We start from the raw sequence: 20860 nt of genomic DNA on the forward strand, positions 1-20860 counted from the left end.
ATGCCTTTGTTTCTCAGCAATGCAGGAAAAGCTTCCTAGAGCTAGAGAGGTCACTACAACTACCCTGGAGACAGCTCTCTGACCGGACAAAGGAAAAAGCTTCACTATGCACTAATTAAACAGTATAAGTCTTATTCTCTGAAGGAGTATTTAAAGAATAGTTATTTAAAAACGTTCTGATCCTGAATAAGGTCAGTTAAAGCTCTTTTACATACTTAAAAAATTACAGATGTGTCATAAATCTTTGAGTTAAATGTTCTTTTAAACAATGGCAAACTTAACCATGAAGAAGAATTATAGATTCTGCATCAATGCATGTGTTCAATTATTTCTTGAATCATTTCATGAAAATCATTGAAGTGAATGGTGACAGGTGAATTGATGCCAAATAAGCCGCATATCTCCAGCCTGAAAAATGTTGGCGTTTCAATATTTGTCCTAATATTGTTGGTCGAGAGTTCAAGAAAACTGCTCTCTCTCTCTCTCTCTTTATGGTGGGTAGAATAGTGCCTTCTACGCTCATTATACCAGCTAAAGCAAGTTACGAAACCAAAAAACAAACAAACAAATAAATAAATAAATAAATAAATAAATAAATACAACCCGAGAACAGCAGTTTGAAAAGATGTGATGAAACGTAAATGAATTTGAATGTGATTTTGTCATGTAGGCAACTACTAAAAGTGACAAAATTCTGCCAAACATATCACCATGGTTTAAGAGCCATACCATTCCTCCACTCGCTGTAGGCTGACACAGAGAAACGCACACCGTCGACAGTTACAAAGTCTCGTCGTGCCAGGGCCCTGCCTCCGGTGTCATGGTTCTCATGTTCTCTGGTGTCTTCAGTGCACGAGCCATTTCCTCCACCAAGTATTGACACCAGAGCCCACGCTTGCCTGAGAGAGAGAGAGAGAGAGAGAGAGAGAGAGAAAGAGAGAGAAAAAGAGAGAAAGAGAAAAAGAGAGAGAGAGAGAAAAAAAGAGAGAGAGAGAGAGAGAGAGAGAGAGAGAGAGAGAAAGAGAGAAATAGAGAGAGAAAAAAAGAGAGAAAGAGAGAAAGAGAGAGAGAGAGAGAGAGAGGTGTTACAATTTAAAATACACTATTGCAGTAATCATAATCTCCATTTACAAGAAACGTCAGAGTGGTTAAATAAGATCCTACGTGCCTGTAGGCTTCTGAAAGATTATGACAAACAGTTACATATAAAAACAGACAGAAGACCAGATATAAATTCACAAATGTCACCTAATGGAACCAAACTAAAATTAAATCATGGGAAGTTTATTAGAAGGCGAAGGAACATAGCAAAAGCTGTTTCAAATCTATGAGCCCTGTTTCAGGAAATGAGATCAAACAAGGAAATGGAAAAACATAAGGACAGAAATATTATATCAACATATATTATTAGTATATGCTAATATAAGGGATTTTTTTAGCTATTGCATTACTCTGTCACAAACTCTTTAACTCAATATGGAGGTATGATGTCTTGCTTTCATCAGGTACTCTAAACAATTTGAACAGATTTTTAAAAGCCTGGGCATCTCACACTTCTTACCTGATTTTATTTATCTTTTTGATAAATTGGGAGTGAAATAAATGAGCATCATATACTGAACATGGAATGACTACCTTTCACAAGGTGAAACTGCTACTGAGGTGCTACTGAGGCAATGTTGAACAAGGTCTCATGAAATCACACAAACTTGCATACATTTCTGTTACATGGAAATGCAAATAAAAACAACAAAGCTGGCATACTGACAAGCTGTAGTACTTATTAGCATTTGCACAGGCGTAAAGTAAGATGCTAATCGGTAAAACACTTTTCTGTGAGTAGAGAATGCACACTGTAGTGAGTATGAGTTTTGGAATTTACACTGTACAGACACGGACCCCACTACACACATGAACACCTCATCAATTTTCTTCATTTTTTTATTTATTTTTTTATTTTTGGCTGTGTTTGTTTGGGTTTCCATGTTCTCATTGGCTGTTGAGAGAAACTGTTCAGACTCACCTCAAAAAGAATATCTTCTGACTGGTGTATACTTCAATAGGAATGCAAAAAATCTGGGTCTGTGCCCTTCAGACACTACAGATTTTGGTTTATTCAATTGTCATTGAGAAAATCATGTAAAGTAGAGCCCACTAACATGGACTCTAACAACTGTATGTTTAGAAGTACACTATGGCAGCACAGGTCATCAGAACACCGGAGCTGAACTTGGGCACAAAGTCATGCAAGGTGTGTCCCAAAACCTAGTGAGCTGTCTAGGTAGGCACTGTTAACGTAGACAGTGTTCTAACGGTCATATGTCCTCATGAGGTAGATTACTGAGGCACTTGTTAGAAAGCGACTGCGTCATGGCTTGTTCCCACCCACCGCACACAACTGCTGTATTTTTTTTTACCTCAGCGGCTATTGTTGCCTCAGTGTCTGTGATTCTATTCTTTTTGTTTTTAAAGGGTTTTTAATAATTCTTGCTCTGGGAGAAGAGCGAAATTGACTGGAGTTGTTCTTGCATTGCATCCTGGGATTGCCTTCGCGGCTAAGGAAGGGTTCGATGCTGCCTTAGAATTTGGCCAAATTAAGATATCTTAGTTGACATCATAATGAGGCGTCTAAGAATTGGGACAGCCTACGTGTCTACAGTACAGATTTAGATATTATCTTCAATGTCTGGTTTTGCTTACAAATCATCAAGTTATGTCTTTAGAGGTGTTTGAGCATTGAGACTGATTTCACAACAACTAAAATAAATCCATCCATCCATTATCTGTAACCGCTTATCCAATTTAGGGTCGCGGGGGGTCCAGAGCCTACCTGGAATCATTGGGCGGAATACACCCTGGAGGGGGCGCCAGTCCTTCACAGGGCAACACAGACACACACACATTCACTCACACCTACGGACACTGTCGAGTCGCCAATCCACCTGCAACGTGTGTTTTTGGACTGTGGGAGGAAACCGGAGCACCCGGAGGAAACCCACGCGTACACGGGGAGAACACACCAACTCCTCACAGACAGTCACCCGGAGCGGGAATGGAACCCACAATCTCCAGGCCCCTGTAGCTGTATGACTGCGACACTAACCTGCTGCGCCACCGTGCCGCCCAACTAAAATAAATTTTTAAAAAAATCTCTAATAACTCCCACTGATGAACATGCTGGTGTTAATGATAAATGAGTACCTATTAAAGGCTGAAAGTTGGACTTCCCCTGTTACCAAACCACAGATACCACACATCACAAGCACGATTACTAATTAGTTTCATCTCAAAGACTTAAATAACAGATAAGAGATTAAAAGGCACATGAATGAACACTGTGTGGATTCTAAACTGGACAATATAATCTTTAGCAATCTTTACATTTATATTATGGCTAACACATATGCCCCAGTTCTCATAAGTGATTCATATCTGCTTCTTCGCTGGCCACTAACAACAAGCGATCTCACACTCTCTCTAGGCCACATACCAAAGAGTGACATGCAGTTTTGGGAAAAGCAGGAAGCTAAAGCTGTGACTAAAACCAATGGTGACAAATCGCTTTCATGAGAAGCTTGAGCTTTAAGAGGAAATTAAACCCTGATGCAAGTTTTTACAAGCTAGTTAAATGTCTCAAGCTTCTGGAATTAATGCTACCGCTGTGGCTTCACACTAAAAGTGATTTGAATGGTGTTAATTTTATTCTTGGTCACAGCTGCACAGTCTAATTTAGGCTATTTGTCCAGTAGAGTTGTACAGTAACAACACATTGCTCAGTAAGTAGGTTTTCCTCATTAACTGCTGTTTCCAAAAGAGAAAACAAGAATACATTTCTCTGAAGGTTATATAAAGCTCAAATCAACCGAACAGAAACTGTTTCCAGTAATTACCCAACTCCTGACGAAGCCAATAAACTGAGCTCCACTTCTAATTACGTCTCAGTTCTAATTAAGCCTTAAGGCAGAACTAATAAAGCTGTATATGCGCGGAGGTCAAGGCTCTGTCAGACCCCTCTGCCAACTCTTCAGGAAGCATCACTAAAAATATAATCCAGAAAGCAACTGCCTGGCTTTTTAATTTTACATTTTTTAATGCACATGCAGAACAATTTTGTGTAGCTAGTGTACCTAGTGTCTTTAGTTTCCCTCACTGTGATATCCAATACGGCTATTGTGTAGTATTAGCATTAGGCGTCCTTGAGGTGTCATTCAATGCTGATGCTAGCATTACCAAGTCTAAATTCATCAATGTACCTTTATGCAGCAAAAAATAGCCCCCCCCCCCCAAACCATTTTTCTTCCATTTGAACTAGATAAAAAAATTAGCCAGATTTACCCAAGTTAAAACCTTTAATCAAGTTAAACCTTACTAACCATAGTTTTTCCTGAAAGGTAAAAAGCAGTATTTTCACTTTCAACAACCAAACTGAATGGAATGAAGTCATTTTTACTGGATGAACGAATGAATGGACAGAAGGATAGACAGGGGATACATAAATCTTTCCAACGTGCTCCTAAATTCCATACAATTTTTGATTACTGGACATATGCAAACTGGTGGAGTTTGCTCTGCTCTGAAACAGCAGGAAAATCTTCAAACAACCCACTACCGAAGATGAATGACCCCTGGATCATAACCATAAAACATCAAAAACACCTTTCAAACGCTGCCAATCACACTGCTTTTTTTTTTATTATCTAAAACAACATGATATACAAACGATTGCTTCTCTGGCCAAAGCTCTAATGGCCTGGTCTTTTTCCAGAGAAGCTTTGGTCACATCAAAGCAGAGCAGTAACGGCCATTTCCTGAAGTAGAATACGAAGAGCCACCCGGGTATTTGACTGAATGTTCACATGAAGAAGCGGAAAGCCTTGACTTGGATGCTTCATTAACTGACAGGAAAGCAAATGACTACAAGTTCCACGACTGCAGATGCACAAAGAGTGTCCAGGGAAACAGATTTTAAATGGGGGCTGAGTTATACTGAGGGACTAGAGGGTCTTTGTGTGAGTTTAATGGATGGTCAGTGGTAACACTGACTGTGTGCAGGGTCAAGTTCAAATCTGCAGGGTCAGAGGTCAAAATGAGCCTGCATTCCTGTCCTCCAAACAGCCGCGCAAACAATGACTTATTCTTTTTACTCTTTCACAATGCAAATATGCAAGGAGTAGCACATTGTTCAGTTTTGGATAATCATAATGAAGCACTTTGCAGAGATTTTGTAGTCATCAAGACATTCACTTGAGTGTCTGAGCAAATTATATCTGTGGGGAAAATAAAAAATTAAAACATTTGCTGTACATTTGGACATAAAATATCAGTGTAACCTCTGAAACACAAGGGCTTCCATGCACTGACTAAGCCTTGCCCCACAAAACATACCTGAACTAACATGAACAGGTTATTATCTGACAAAGAACATTAATTTTAGTCTTATATTCCAAAATATTTGTGAGTGTGAGGTGGTATCGGATTTTAATGTGTAGTATAAAATGGAGAGGACAGGAACCACACCCTGTTTGGGGTTGTAGGTGGGAGGGTGTGAATGTGTGCATGGAGTTCTGGCCGGTGTGTGTTGCGTAACTCTGAAGACACACAGTGCCAGATGTTTCTGTTTTTGGAGGGCAAGCTGGCAAAGCCCAACACCAAGCAGGTCTTCAATTGTTTGTAGCAGTACAAGAAAGTTGAGGCAGCCTAAACGAGGAAGGAGAAGTGTGAGTGAGTGAGAGAGAGAGAGAGAGAGAGAGAGAGAGAGAGAGAGTGTAAAGAGAAAAGCCAGATAAAGATAACTACTTAACAAGAAGCACATTCAACGGCTTAAACATGTGTGTTTGCACAGTGGTTGTAAAAATTTGAGTGGTGTGAATGTGTCTGATTTCCTGTATTTCACTCCTCTGTGTGTGTGTGTGTGTGTGTGTGTGTGTGTACATCCTGCCTCTTTCTTCCTCTCCTTTCATGCAATTACAAACAACACAATGGTACTGAAATGTGTTCAAGCTTCTACACTGCTTCACACACAATGTCTCTGAAATGAAACTTCCACAATCTGAACTTGATTCATTTCCATCTTTTCCACTAAACCGTGGCTGCAGGAGGTTTAAATAAACATCTGGATTTTCCACATCTCTGGGGCAGAGGGGGATGCTGTATCTGGGTTGTTAAAGTTCAGACCTCATTCATTGTGTCAGGAAATACATGCATCATTAAAAAAAATAAAAAAATAAAAAAAATAATTTATTACAAGGAAAGAAAACGACAAATATATGGCTTTTTTCACCCATCTAATTCACAGTCATCGGCCTGACCTTCTGACTTTAGTTTTGCTCTGAAAGCTAAAGTTGCTCATTTTAATAAATTTAATAAATTAACCAACAAACTGAAAGGCTATATAAGCAATATTTGCTTCAAAGTGTTTAGTAATGTGTCTGACATTCCAAAAAATTGTATTATTCAATTTAGTCTCATGGTGACGTATCACAAAGAGAATATGTACTGCTTGGCTTTGGTACAATACACTGAAAACTAGAAACCCCCTTCTAAAACACACACATTCCTCTAGCCTGGCTCTTTCATCTCAAGTTTAATCAGTAATACAGGTTAGCTAGCAACACACTATTACTAGATAAGAGTCCTTATTTTTCCCCTTAAAAAGGATATATTTTTACCTCCTGTACCGATTTCTGTGCACACGAGATATACATAATACAGACTTATATAGAGCCCTGTGATTTCAGAGATGCAGAGGAAATGGACTGAATCACAAAAACGGAATTCAGATATAAAAACTGAAATGCACAGTTTTTGAAATTGATAGTCTTTATATACTTTTTTTTTTTTCCATTTTAAACAAACACACAATTCACCACACTTAGATCTGAGTGACGTGGTTGGCATGATGTACTGTTAGCCCCCGTAGCATGATGACGGAGTCTGCAGTTAGCTGCAGGCCTCTGGAATGAACAACGGCCAGAGTGGAATCAGCAAATGATCGATTTGAATGTTAAAACTTTATAGCATTTACTAAGGTCTCGTGAAGTGTGCTTTTTGTTGACGATACTTGTCTATTGCTAAATCATAGCAGCAATTTCAATTTTGTTATTTTATTTAAAAAAAAAAAAAGTTAAATGAAGATTGAAACCCCATAAAAGCAAAAAATGGGAAGAAATAAATGGGAATTTGTGAAAAAAAAATAAAATAAACAATAACGCCCAAACTAAATTTTTTACTTTAAGGTGTCTTTTCAGCCTTATTTTAGTACCTTGATCAACAATGTTGGGTCCAAATTGGTCCAAGCTGTAAGATGAAAGTAATCATTTTTAAATTTATCCCGAGCACTATCCAAACACACTGTAGTAGACCGTGAGTGTCTCATTGGAATTCTACTGACTCTTGGTGAATGTGCTGTTGGAAAACCAATTTGATTGCCATGAAAACAATCCAGTCAGCATTTTTCCTACACAAATCCTGGAAATGCATCTGCCTGACCTTCCAAAGGAGATTTTCCTGTAAGAATGCACAAAGCGGAAACACAGAGAGGCTTTCTCAGGAACATTTTCCATGAAACAAGCAAGAAAGGAAAGACCCAAATACGTTACGACTGTGTAGTACAGAGCAATGAACCTATTAGACGCTTATTACAGTGCGCGACCTGGCTCGGTAGTCCTGGGGCCACTTCAAGCAAACGCCTCAATGGGTTCCACATTGACGGGCCTGGCAGAGCAGCTCAATGTGTCCTGCACATTTTGTCCGAGATAACTAAGTCCAGTAAACTTGGACGTCAGTGAGATGGAACAACGGGGCACCTCCTGTGTCCAATCAAAATAATTTTAAATGCTACCCACTATCAAGGAAAACACATTGGAGAAAGATGGGAGTAAGTTTGGTTTCCACTTGCTACTTCTCCCAGAAGTCTAATAGAACTGCTACATAAACACTGTTCAGAACAAGGACTGCCAATTCTGTCTAGGAATCTTCTGTCCTTCTGCCTGGTCGTTGACTCACAAAGACGTATTACACATGACAATGGATTATTATTACTCATTTATTCATTGTCTGAAACCACTTATCCAGATCAGGGTCACGGTGGGTCCGGAGCCTACTCAGAATCACTGGGCACAAGGTAGGAACACACGCAGGAGGGAGCGCCAGTCCTTCGCAGAGCAACACACACATTCACTCACACCTACTGACACTTGAGCCGCCAATCGACCTACCAACATGCGTTTTTGGACTGTGGGAAGAAACAAGGGCACCCTGAGGAAACCCACGCGGACACGGGGAGAACGCACCAAACTCCTCACAAACTTAACCCACAACCTCTCTGGAGCTGTGACTGCGACACTACCTGCTGCGCCGGACAATGAACAAAACTATCCAAATCATATATTATTATAACTACTTGCCAAGTAAGATCTCCACTTTTGAAATGAGATGCTCTTGAAGCATCACAGATTTCTCCGACACTATAGAATCATCAACAATTTTATTCATCTCAACGTGCCAATTTCTTATAGTTTCATACTAATTCATTCAAACCCATGAATGTGCAGTAAGCTCGGCATAACAGTAGAATGATCTTGTGAGCTGTAACTTCAACTAAAATGTAAAGTCATTTCCACCTATAATATGGCAACATAACTATATCAGAGATCATCAGATCTATATTCACCTGTACTTGAGGTCCTTGACATAGGTGCTGCCCAGAAGTTCCTGAATGGTGTTCTTGGTGTCTTCCAACAGGCTCTTGACAGCCGAGTCCCCCACAGCCAGTGTGACGATGCGCCCAGCTGGCAATGATTTCAGCAGCTGGTCGAGCCTCTTGCTGTCATTGAATAATTCATGAGTGTCAAAACGCTCTGTGTACAGCCGGGCTCCGCTGTCCTGGTCGAGGACTCTCAGGTTTATCCCTCTACTGAAGTTCTTCTCAAAGCCATAGCTGGCGTTGTTAAGGCCTGTGGCTGGCACCGTTCGACTCAGGAAGGTCCAGGACGTTCGCTCTAATCCATGGAGCTCCAGGATGCCCCCAGCTCGAACGCCCACAAACTTGCGGCCAAAAATAGGATCTTCTGGTATTGAGGTGTCATCTGAGCGGCCCACTAGTGAGATAGTTGCCTGGGAGCGATAGCGGCACTTGGGGCCACCGATGTAAAGGGCACCCCCATCCTCAATTAGAATGTAGTGTGTGCGTAGGGTTATGTTCCTTGAGCCATCCTTATTGTCTGCAAAGACCACCATTCCTAAAAACATTGACAATGAAGGTTAAGAGTTTGGTCAGAATTACCCTTTGCAAATGCAGTTTACCAGCTAAGATGAACTAAATGCTTTACCACCGTCTGTGGCAGTATAGGTACCATGCACAGACACAGACACAGAGACAGATACCTCGCAGTTTTGCAGAAAAAAAAGAAATTAGGATCACATCAAATTGATGTGGCATTGAGGTAATCAGCCTGTGGCATTGCCTGGGAGTTATGGACGCCCAGATTTCCTTGATGCTTGCTGTCAGCTCTTCTTTGTTGTTGGGTCTGGTGGCCCTCATTTTTCTCTTGAGAATACCTATGAAAGTATTCAACTTTTCCATGATATTCTAATTCTTTGGAATGGGTCTGTATGTATATATACACAAACACACATACATATAAATATATACATAGTTCAGGGTCGTGATGGGTCTGGAGCCTACCCGGAATCATTGGGCACAAGGCAGGAATACACCCTGGATACGTCCAAGTTCATACGTCTTAGTTTTGTCCCTAATCATTGAGCAATCAGGTAGCAAATATATATCAGGTGTGTATATATGATATATATTTACTACCTGATTGCTCAATGAGTAGGGACTAAACTAAGACATATGAACCTTGCAGAGTTTGCAGGTACAATGCAGTGGAAAAATCACCATAGATTTTTCATGTTGAGGATTGCACTAAAAATATAAATTAACCTCACTTAGTTGTTCAAATACACATAGTTCAGGGCAGTGGTCAACACTGGTAACATCAACCACATGGCAGACCAAGGTTCAATTCATTGATGATAAAGCACACCACACCACTTCAAAAAGAGTTTATGGGTAACCCTGCGTTCACACCGGCTGTGACACAATGTGACATAGGAGCTAGAGTTCGCTCATTTTCAATGACAGCTGGCGAGTTCCGGCAACACAAGGCAAACTGAAGGCTGGTGACGTGAAGTTGGCAAAGTCAGCAACGCAACAAAGTTTAATTCATATAAGTTAGGGGCAAAGTGATGTGTCAATAACCGATAGGAATTCAGCATTGCAGCATCTCCGACACTGCACCATTGAAACAGTGGCAACCAAAGTTCAGCGAATCCACAAACACCACCAGGAGATGAGCATTTAGAAATTTGGGCGACAAGAGGCGAAAAAATCACTGCCAATGTGAACGCACAGTAGGACACTTAATATTACATTCGCCTACCTTGGCAAAATTCATTCATTCATTCATTATCTGTAACCCATATCCAGTTCAGGGTCGTGGTGGGTCCAGAGCCTACCTGGAATCATTGGGCGCAAGGCGGGAATACACCCTGGAGGGGGCGCCAGTCCTTCACAGGGCAGCACAGACTACCTTGGCAAAATGATTAAGATAAAAGTATCTACCAAAGCCATGAATGTGAAAGTAAAGGTAAATACTAGCTAACAATCAGTAAGCATCATATCTCAAAATTATTAAAGTTACACCAATCTAATCAGCAACTATGTCCAATTACAGATTGTTCAAGACGAACACATATCCATCAAGATCAGTGAAGCAGTCTGTACATCTTGTTACTCTGTTAGGACAAAATTGCACCACTGCTGTTTTTTTTTTTAAAGATTCCTTTGTTTCTCCTTTACTGAGCCCAGAGTTAGGAATTCAGACCTCACCTCCCGACTGGATTGTGAGGGATTTGAGGGTGGCTGAGGCAACCAGTCGGAAGTGCTCTCCTCTGCCCACCACCACAGCCTTCTTCAGGTCCTGCCCCGGCCTCCAGTTGCTCAGCCTGGGATTGTGATCTGGACAGTTCTCTACAAACAAACAAACAAACAAACAGAAACATGATGTTACCAGACTTGCAGCTCGTATTGTGTAAGGCAGGAGGACAAGAGATATTCATTATATGCTTGACCTTGTGTGGCAGAGGAACAGGGGTTGCCCTGTGTTCACTGGGCATGGCTGGGTTTCAGAAGAGGATTGTGGAGAGTTTACTGAGACAAACACATGCAGAGCTATAGGCAAAAATACGTAAACACTAAACAAGTCAAAGAGCTTCATCTGGATTTTCCAGAGATATTAAATAACAGGTTGCCTTCCAAGTAATTGACCTTCATTCTGAATTTTGTGCATAATTCCAACTCTAATAAATAAAAAAAGACTCGCAATACCGACATATGACTTCACATATGAAATTAACTCCTGACCCATTTCACCTATTTATTTCCTTACTGACTAAATTCTCATATCATAACTTTTTAGGTCCTTGTTCTCTCGTCTAGTACAGTCTAAACTTTAACAGATAGTACCACTGGTCTGGTTAATGTCTGGAGCAATTTCAGTCTACAATGTATGACTTCAATGTCACTTCTAAGAGGGTGAAGACAAGCATTTGATTCCCTGAGGCACATGATATCAAACACAGTGCCATTAGTGCTCTGTCACCGAACCGCCCTATGCAACGGAGGAAAGAGCCAACTGCTCAGGTCAGTGAGTCAGCACCAGCTTACACCCCTGGACCAATTTGGAGCCCCAAGTACAAACACATCCCTCCCTCCAGTTCTCCTTCAGAATTTCAGCCCCAAATTCAGGCACACGTGGTGCCAAAGTAATTCCATTGGGAAATCCTCTCCACCCCTGCCCTGCTCACAAGCATGAATGCTCCCTGTTGCTGAAAGGCTGAAACATTGTTGTATATCAGTCTGAGCCACTTGGTGTGCTTTGAGAAAAAGCAAATCATCTTGCAGGACTGGTAACAAAGACATTTAGGAACTGCATCACAGGGGTGATTAGCACCAAAAACACCATTATTAATTCCGCCTCTACTAAAATGCTCATTGTATACACTTCACTTCACTTGAATCAAATTATTTTCTGTATTAATGTATCATGTTAAGTGTTGTTTAGCAACCGAATCCTTCCATTAACATACGACATCACTTGGCATATCTAATTGTATCATATTTTGTTACAAGCATTTGCCAGTGCCTAAAAACACCCATTTACTGTGGTGAAATGCCTGTAACTTATGGGATCTTGTAACCTCTTACCATCTATAACCTCTCCAGATGTAAGACTCAGGACGAGGATGAGAGTCAGGAGGAGTGCCCCAAGGGAGACCCCTGTGCAGATGTAAGTGTTTTTCCTTTGACGGTTCTGAGCGTGCTCCCTCTGGCTCTGGGCCTCAGACAGGTGAAAAGCCACAGGATGAGAAGGGGGTGGGGCCAGGGTCTTCAGGGGTGGAGGGGGCGGAGCTTTGGTGGGGGGCGGAGACCGGACCGGCGCAACCCTGCCCGGGGTATAGCCTGTAGATCCATTGGACGAAGGCACGAAAACAGGAAGGCGGCCTGGGCCATTGTTCACCTGCATGGTCCAAGCGTCTGCCAGTTTCTAGTGTAAGAGAAAATAATAGAGAAACGAACATGAGGAATATGGGTTAGTGTTTTATCTAAGCCCAAATGTTTGTGGACAATGCATCTAATGAGTGAATTCAGCTACTATTAATGTGCATGTTGATGGGATTGGTTACTAAGGTTTGTGATGTAAGACACCCAGGTCTTTGAAGACTGGTTCAAAGCAGCAATGCTAAAAATTTCACTGGAATGGGTCTTTAAAAATGTAAGTGCATTAAAGACTTCCCTTATATTTTTATTTCCATATTTGATTATGTAGCTTATTTACTGAACAAATTAAAAAGAATTTTGGACTGCAGAAAATATGAGGACACCACTATTAACCTTTATACTGTTCCATTAATCACGAATAAACACAATATAAAGAGTTATTGTTTTAAAGTAATGGAAAGTTATAAGATTCTGTCCATACAATGACTTGCTCCGGGGTTTTTTTTTGTTTTCTTTACTTGATCATGTTTCTCCAACTTGTTCCAATTTTGGTCAATGTATGCAGGCCACACCACTGTAAAAAATGTGTCCACACGCCTCGATGGTCAAGTTACGCAAGCATTACTTCAGAACCGTTATGGCTCTCTGGTCGCCTCGGTTCCAGCATGTGTTTGGTGCCAGGGGCTCTTATGTGGATATTCACATTTTCGAGATATTTACACAAACACATGGCACCAATTAGGTTTAACTGAGAGAGACAAAGGGAGAGAGGGAGTATGAGCACCCACCCCCCATCAAGCCAAAAAAGAACATACTCTTCCACAAAGACCCTGAGCTCTGAGACCATTGTCAGTGCAACAATGTAACAATGGCACAACGCAGCCAAACACAGGGCTCATTACACATTAGACTGATTGTCAAGGTTTGTTTGCCAAAAGGGTTTGAAATCTTCTTTTGGAATCACTGAATAGCCATCATTTACAAGACAGACTCCTGTGCCTAAAAACCCAGAATGACAAAATAATAAAATGTTAAGTAGCTAGGAGTTAGCAAGAATTAAACAAATATTTGAAGTAAGTTAATACAGGACACATTTTTCTTTGTATTTTTAATGGAACTTAGTGAGCTGGATGTGGACTCTGTACTAGACTACGGCCACCGTGATGTTTGAGGACCCACTCAAGTAGCAATGCCCCTGAATTTTGTGGACAACCTATTCTGTTTAACGTAAAACCAAACGCTCTCTACAATATTTAAATCTACACCCTGGCCCCACATCATGAGGCTGATGAACAAGTTACCTCTCGATGGTCTTTGGACATATCTCTGTAGAAAAACCTGTAGAAATGAGCCTTTCTAGAATATTCTCTCCAGTATTTTTGTTGCTATTAACATTAAAGGCTTCATGTTTTTGGTTTTGCCACGTTAGGCCTGGCTAGTGTACTTGAGAAAATGCTTTGGATGCACACCCTTGCTGACTGCAACCCACCGTCAAAAAAATAACACACGTGTTCATAATCCAGAGTCGTGCTCTGGTCTGGCAGCTTCAGAGAGTAGAGACAGCAGCTGGGGGTAAACGAATGCCAGCCGATCCCATCAAAACCCACTGCAGTTCCTCTCCACAAATCAACAAGTCTCTTAACGAGAGCCGGGCCGACAACTGAGCAGCAGAGTAACAGCCTCCTCAAGGCAAACAGGCCGTCTGAGGGATTAAACAACAACACACAGAGCCTGAGGACTCTAACCTCTCACAATTATCCCATCAGATTCCGCTTTACACATTGGGTCAAATAGAAACTTGTTGATCTCTGGAGTTAAAGCAGCTCAGACGTAGAGACTGAGGACAAACCAGCAAGGTCTGCTTTTGAGGGTATTCCATTTTAGTTTCAAAGCATTACCAACGTTCAGAGGGGTCGTCCACATCCAGGATACACAACCAACAGAGTGGCCATCCTTAATTTACTGAGAAGAATGTTTCAAAAGACCCTCAAACAGAATCGCATAACATTAACTGCCTGAAACACAGATAATTGTCTAAAATAAATGGTAAGAGCAGATCAACCAACTGACATTTCAAAAGAAAGGTGACATTTTCTGCAAAGTTTGTAAGACATAATGTAGAACAACTTGCTGTACTCATGTTAAAAAAAAGCCAAAAAAAAAACTTGCGGAAAGCTCCCTTTTTGGACTATTTCTGCCAAAGACACATGACCAATGCCACTTGCGCGGGCGGATATGACTGTGTATATTAATGTGGCTTAGATGTTGCTACACAGATACAGATGTTTCTGTAGTACACAGCTGTACACAAAGACAAATAGCATAAGCATGCAGAATGTTTGTAAATGTTGCTTAGATGCTGATTGCGTGTTGTAAATGAATAAATGTATCTGAAATTTACATTTTTGTGAATAAATATTACTTAGACTTTGCTATCACTGCGCTGAATGTGACCAAATGTTACGCAGATGTTTCTGTTATAATTTTAGTTATATATTGATTGTTAGTGTATTCTGTGAAGGTGATGTTGTAAATGAATGCCTTAAAGCCAAATTACACAAGTCCAACAAATGCTATTTTAGCTTTATATTTAGCCTACAGAGTATAACACTGTCTATTCACTGAAATAATGCTGTCTATCGCATAAACAGGTTCTTTATCAAATTATATTAAAAAACACAGTGGAACAGCTGGCGTACATGGACTGGCTTTGTGTGTCCGCTTCCCTGAAGAGCACAAAAACTTGTTGGAAAAGACTGCATATGATCACTATACCTCTAAAGCACTCCACACTCTGCCCAGTGACACAGACATGAACTAGTCTTATGCGCTGCTGCCAATTGCACTCTAAATTGTTAGTGTCACTGTCATACAGCTCCAGATTCCTAGGGGTGTGAGTTCAAACCCTGCTTCTGGTCACTGCCTGTGAGGAGTTTAATGTGTTCTCCCAGTGTCTGCATGGGTTTCCACCAACAGTCCAAAAACACGTTAAGTGGATTGGCTGTTCAAAACTGTCCGTGTGTGTCACTGGGTGAGTGCATGGACTTGTGCCCTGTCCATGGGACGTTCCTTTCTTGCAGCCAGTGACGCCAGGTGGGCTCCGGACCCACGTGAGTTACAGAGAATTAATTAATGAAGTTATGTGTTCTTAAGTAAATAATTCTGTATACAAATAAATATTACTCAATTGTTAGTTTGTGTGCTGTCAATTAATGTTACTTTGAGGATTACGTTAGTGTGCTGTATGTGAATGAATGTCGCTCAGATGGCACTCAGAGTGCTAAGCATAAACAGATGTTGCTGATCTTTAATAAATGGTTTGTGATAGACTACAGTGGCGCTCTTTAACTTAATACAATTTCTGTTCTGGGGTAGAGGACTTGGTGACTCCTATTTATTACTTATTAATTTATAAAGGATTAGGCGTTTTTCCATTTTCTTCGAAAACTGAGGATGGGTGCAGGGTGAATATCCTGAAAGTAATAATGCAAAAGCATTACTTAAAAGGGGTCTACATTTTTACATAGCAGTGTTTTAAATAAACACATACATTGGAGTAGATTAGCCAATTATCTGGGTCTTCATTGGCCAGGGCTTCCACAGGATTACCAAAGAGCATGTAGGTGTTGGGTGGTGGATCGTTCTCAGATCTGCAGGGACACTGACTTGGTCGTGGCGGTGTTGCGCTGGTGCAGTGGATCAGATACAGCAGTGCTGCTAGAGTTTTAAAGCCTTTGGTGTTGCAACCAACAATATCCAGCAGCATTGCTGTGTCTGATCCACTTGACCACTGAAAAACAGGGTGAGAGGTGGCATACGAATTGTAGAACAAAAAAGTCAGTGGGGGTTGAGAGAATCAGTGGATGTTGGAACATGGATGTGGTCATTCTGTTATGGTTGATATGTAAATATTATACAATCTTATAGTTGTCTCTCAATCATCTCTCAGTGAGCTCTCGCAAAGCCGGGTTCTCTCACTCTCTGTTCTCCCGATGTTCTCTGTTAGTTGGTTAGTTCTGTAAAAAGAAAATGACCGTTCTCTTGTAATTCCCTCTGACAAAACATCTTTTTCTTACTCGGCGAATTTCTTCTCGCAGCATTGTTCTCTCGCAAAACAAAGATATCCTCTCGCTCAACCAACTCGGGCAAAACTTTTCAGACCTCGCCGTTCTGTTGTTTACCTCTCGTAAAACCACGCCAATCTTAGCTCTCTCGTAAAGGCAAGAGCCCCTCTGCCCCGTCCCCCATTCTGAAGTACACTACACTCTCCGTTGTTTCTCTCACCTCTCTCTCTGTTTACTCCTCTTTTTCCTCCGTTTCTCTCTCTCTCTCCATCCGCCGCTGTTCTCTCGGTTAATGGCTCTGTTGGAAATGACCCGAGCTCAGCAGAGAATGTTAGACTGCGGGTTTTCTGGGGGTTTCTTTGCTCTTTTATTCACTCGTACTCGAGCTCAACCCGCTCCGCTCCGCCTCGCTCGGACCGAGCCCGAGAGGAAGTGAAATAAGAGGCGCGTGCAGCATTCGGCAGAGAGATTGGAGTGGGCGGGGCCACTGGTCTCTACGTCATCACACAAGACGTATAAAAGTGTTGTCGTTTAATTTATACTTTTTTTATACGTTTTAAACATCATTTAATACAATTTATTTATTAATTGCTATAATGCATATTAAAATATAATAATGATAACATTTTAGACTTGCTATTATTACTGTTGCAGACTTGTTGTTGTTATCCATCTATCTGTGAAGACGTTAGGTGAACAAACAGAGCATGTACAGGCAAGAATGCTCTTTTATTGAGAAATCCAAGTGAAACCTACCTCAGCCAACTGCGGTTAAGCCAGCCGCCGTTTGAGAAAATACGGTTGAACTAGCCGCACGTCAGATTTTAGTGTGCGTATACTAGTGACAGAGCGGTACTCACTGCGCGTGAAGACCTGAAGGTAAGCCCTCCATTTTAAAGGAAAAGTAACCGCATTTAAGCGGTTTATATATTGGTCATTTCTAGTAAGTAGTCCATACAACCAACAGATGTCAGTTCAATGTTTGCCACACTATGCACCTATAAAATATGAAGTGATTTTACTGTATAGGTTTTGAGTAAATGATATTCAAAATCCCAATAATTGTCCAATGTTTTTTGAACATGAGTCAAATTCACTGCTTTATAACATGGTCATTTCTAATAAGTAGTCCATACAATCAACAGATATCAGTTCAGGGTTTACTATACTATGTATCTATGAAATATGAAGTGATTTTACTGTATAGTTTTTGAGTAAATGATATTCAAATCCCCATAATTGTCCATTGTTTTTAATGATGACTCAAGTTCCCTGCTCAATAAAATTGCTATTTCTAATAATAAGTAGTCCATACAAGCAACAGATATCATTTCAGTCTTTACCCTAACATGTACCAATGAAATATGAAGTCATTTACTGTACAGGTTTTGAGTAAATGGCATCCAAAATCCATAGAATTGTCCATTGCTCTTAATTATGAATCAAGTACTGATTTATATGGTTATTTATAGACAGACAGACAGACAGACAGATAGATAGATAGATAGATAGATAGATAGATAGATAGATAGATAGATAGATCACTTCCAACCTGATCCACAGTATGAATGTGTGGAAGAAGCAAACCATTTTAAAATATGGAGAATTTGGATGCTCTTTACTCAAACACTATACAGAAAAAACACTTCATATTGCATAAGTGTATAGTCTGGTAAACACTGGACTGATATCTCTTGGTTGTATGGACTGCTTGTTCCAAATTAACATTTTATACACCAGTAAACTTGAGTCATTATTAAAAACATTGGAAATATTATGGGATGTTTGACTGTTATTTACTCAACCACTATACAGTAAAATCACTTCATATTTCATGAGTACTTAGTATGGCAAACACTGAACCCATATCTGTTGGTTGTATGCACTGCTTATTCAAAATAACCATTTCATAAAGCAGTAAAATTGACTCATGTTCAAAAACAATGGACAATTGTGGGGAATTTGAATGTCATTTACTCAAAAACTATACAGTAAAATCACTTCATATGTCATAGGTACATAGTGTGGTACACTCTGAACTGATATATGTTGGTTGCGTGGACTACCTTTTCAAAATAACCATTTTATAAAGCAGTAAACTTGAGTCAACATTAAAAACAATGGAAACTTATGAGGATTTTGAATGTCATTTACTCAAAAACTATACAGTAAAGTCACTTAATATTTCATAGGTATCTGTTATTTGTATGAAATACTTATTAGAATAATTACCAATATATAAACCGCTTAAATGCTGTTACTTTCTTTAAAATGAAAGGCATAAGCTCAGGTCTTAAGGCGCATCGAGTATTACCGCTCTGTCACTAGTATACGCGCACTAAAATCTGACGTGCGGTTAGTTTTTCCGTGGTTTCTCAAACGGCGGCTGGCTTAACCGCAGTCTCAGACTAGGAGTTTTTAGGTGTTTGAGACAATGAATTTGCTCTGTGGGAGGGTCCAAATACGGTTTGCTGAGGCTGTATTTTGAGGGAGGAGGCATGAGACGTGTTTGATTCAAATTTTGCTGGAGATGAAGATGGATCTGAAACAGCAGTACTGCTGGAGTTTTTAAAAGGAATAGTTCATCAACCAAAAATATCCAGCCGACAGCATCCTGTGTCCACTAGAGGTCGACCAACACAGTCTCTGGCTTTATATCTACAAGGTGGACCAATGAGGTAGGACCGTGTTAAAATCTCCAGCAGCACTGCTGTGACTTATCCACTCATACCAGCACAACACACACTAACACAAGACCACCACATCAGTGTTACGGCAATGCTGAGAGTGATCCACCACCTAATCAAAACCATTGAAGAACAGGGTTAAAGGGGGAAGTAGAATATATGGAGGAACAAATGGGCTACAGCTTGTAATTATAAAACTGCAAAGTGCTCCTGTATGGTCAGTGGAACTTGAATGAAAGAACAGGCTAGAAACAAGGAGGTAGTCATAATGTTATGGTTGACCTGTGTAAATAAACATTAGAATAAACAGAAAAAATAACTTCATGTAAATGTCCACCATGTGTATCATTGGCATTTTAATGATAAAATTGAAGTTACATCGGCATTGCATCAAAATAATATTGATTGTTTACGTCTTGTAAAGCTCCTCTGTGGCCTTCTCCAAATGGATATCTTCTTTAAATATCTTTCAAAAATTGAGGATGTTTCTCATCAAATGTCCTCCGCATTCCACTTTCCTCCCTTTTCCTGGACTCCACCAAGGGTCACATAAGCCTTAAAGGGACATTGCAGTTTAAAACTGTTACTCCGTATGTGTCATGGAAATGATGAACTAATAAGAAATGAGACTGAAAGTGGTCTTTGAGTAACCTTTGAGAGCAGATAAAAGCATTGCACTAACCCTCTGCTCTACTCCTTTCTTAAAAACCTTCTTTCTTAGTTGAGCCACCTATCAGGGAGAAAAAGATAACAGTTTCATACAGAAACAAAGTTCTAGGAACCAGCTACTCGTGCTCGTTAAAACAGAAAAAACATCCTTGACACCTTGGATGCAGGAGTGTAACTCTTTCAAGCTGCACTCCTATGTACTCCCATCAAATCCCACCTTTCCTACTAAAGACTCAGTTGGTGAAACAGTCTAAAGACAACAATGCAACATACATTTCATAAAACTGCTCATCTTTATATAAAACAAAGACTTTTACTAATCATCAGTGATTACCACTAATTACTAGTGATTCAATGAACACACGTTTGTAACAGAAACACACACATTTAAAATCTCCCTTCACACACGTTGTGGAATATTCTGTAGTACCGCACATTCAGTGTTTGGAACTGTCCTATAGAAATAATAAATAAACAATGTTTAACACAATAAAGCTGGACTAATCACAGAATTATGCTATATTATAAAATGCCCCAGCAATTCTAGAAGTAAGGTTTGGATATCATACAAACAGGATTATTTACAGCTATATGCAACATAAGAAGCTGCCAAAGGGTCCCTTAGTCATCAGAGGCCCTAATAAGAAGGCAGGATTTTGAAGTGTAGTGATCCCAGGGCCATTGCTGTTACCATAGGACCCCATTGTGGAGCTTGAAACGTAATCTTTAGTTGAATGTTTCATTTTATTTGGCTGAAAAGTGAAACAGTTATTTGCACTGTGACAATCCAATGGTGTTTATTTTAGCTAGCAAGTTTGGGATAGGTCCTTTGTGCGTGTTTACAGACTACTGGGTTTGTATTAATGTTCAAGGGC

At 40.3% G+C, this 20860-nt stretch overlaps 1 protein-coding gene across 1 annotated transcript in view; it reads right to left on the minus strand.

Moving 5' to 3' along the window:
* LOC136679101 (cell surface hyaluronidase-like) overlaps positions 1–16941 on the minus strand; it is a 50007-nt gene extending 33066 nt beyond the window's left edge. The window contains exons 1-5 of the mRNA XM_066657399.1: positions 16850–16941; positions 12272–12611; positions 10895–11035; positions 8672–9239; positions 730–899 (exon numbers count right to left, since the gene is read on the minus strand). Of these exons, the coding sequence (XP_066513496.1) occupies positions 730–899; positions 8672–9239; positions 10895–11035; positions 12272–12590 (1198 nt within the window). The 5' untranslated portion in view covers positions 12591–12611; positions 16850–16941. The remainder of the gene's footprint in view (positions 1–729; positions 900–8671; positions 9240–10894; positions 11036–12271; positions 12612–16849) is intronic.
* Positions 16942–20860: the final 3919 nt, after the last annotated feature.

Source organism: Hoplias malabaricus, chromosome Y (genome assembly GCF_029633855.1).
Source record: "Hoplias malabaricus isolate fHopMal1 chromosome Y, fHopMal1.hap1, whole genome shotgun sequence".
In the NCBI taxonomy this organism is placed as follows: domain Eukaryota; kingdom Metazoa; phylum Chordata; class Actinopteri; order Characiformes; family Erythrinidae; genus Hoplias; species Hoplias malabaricus.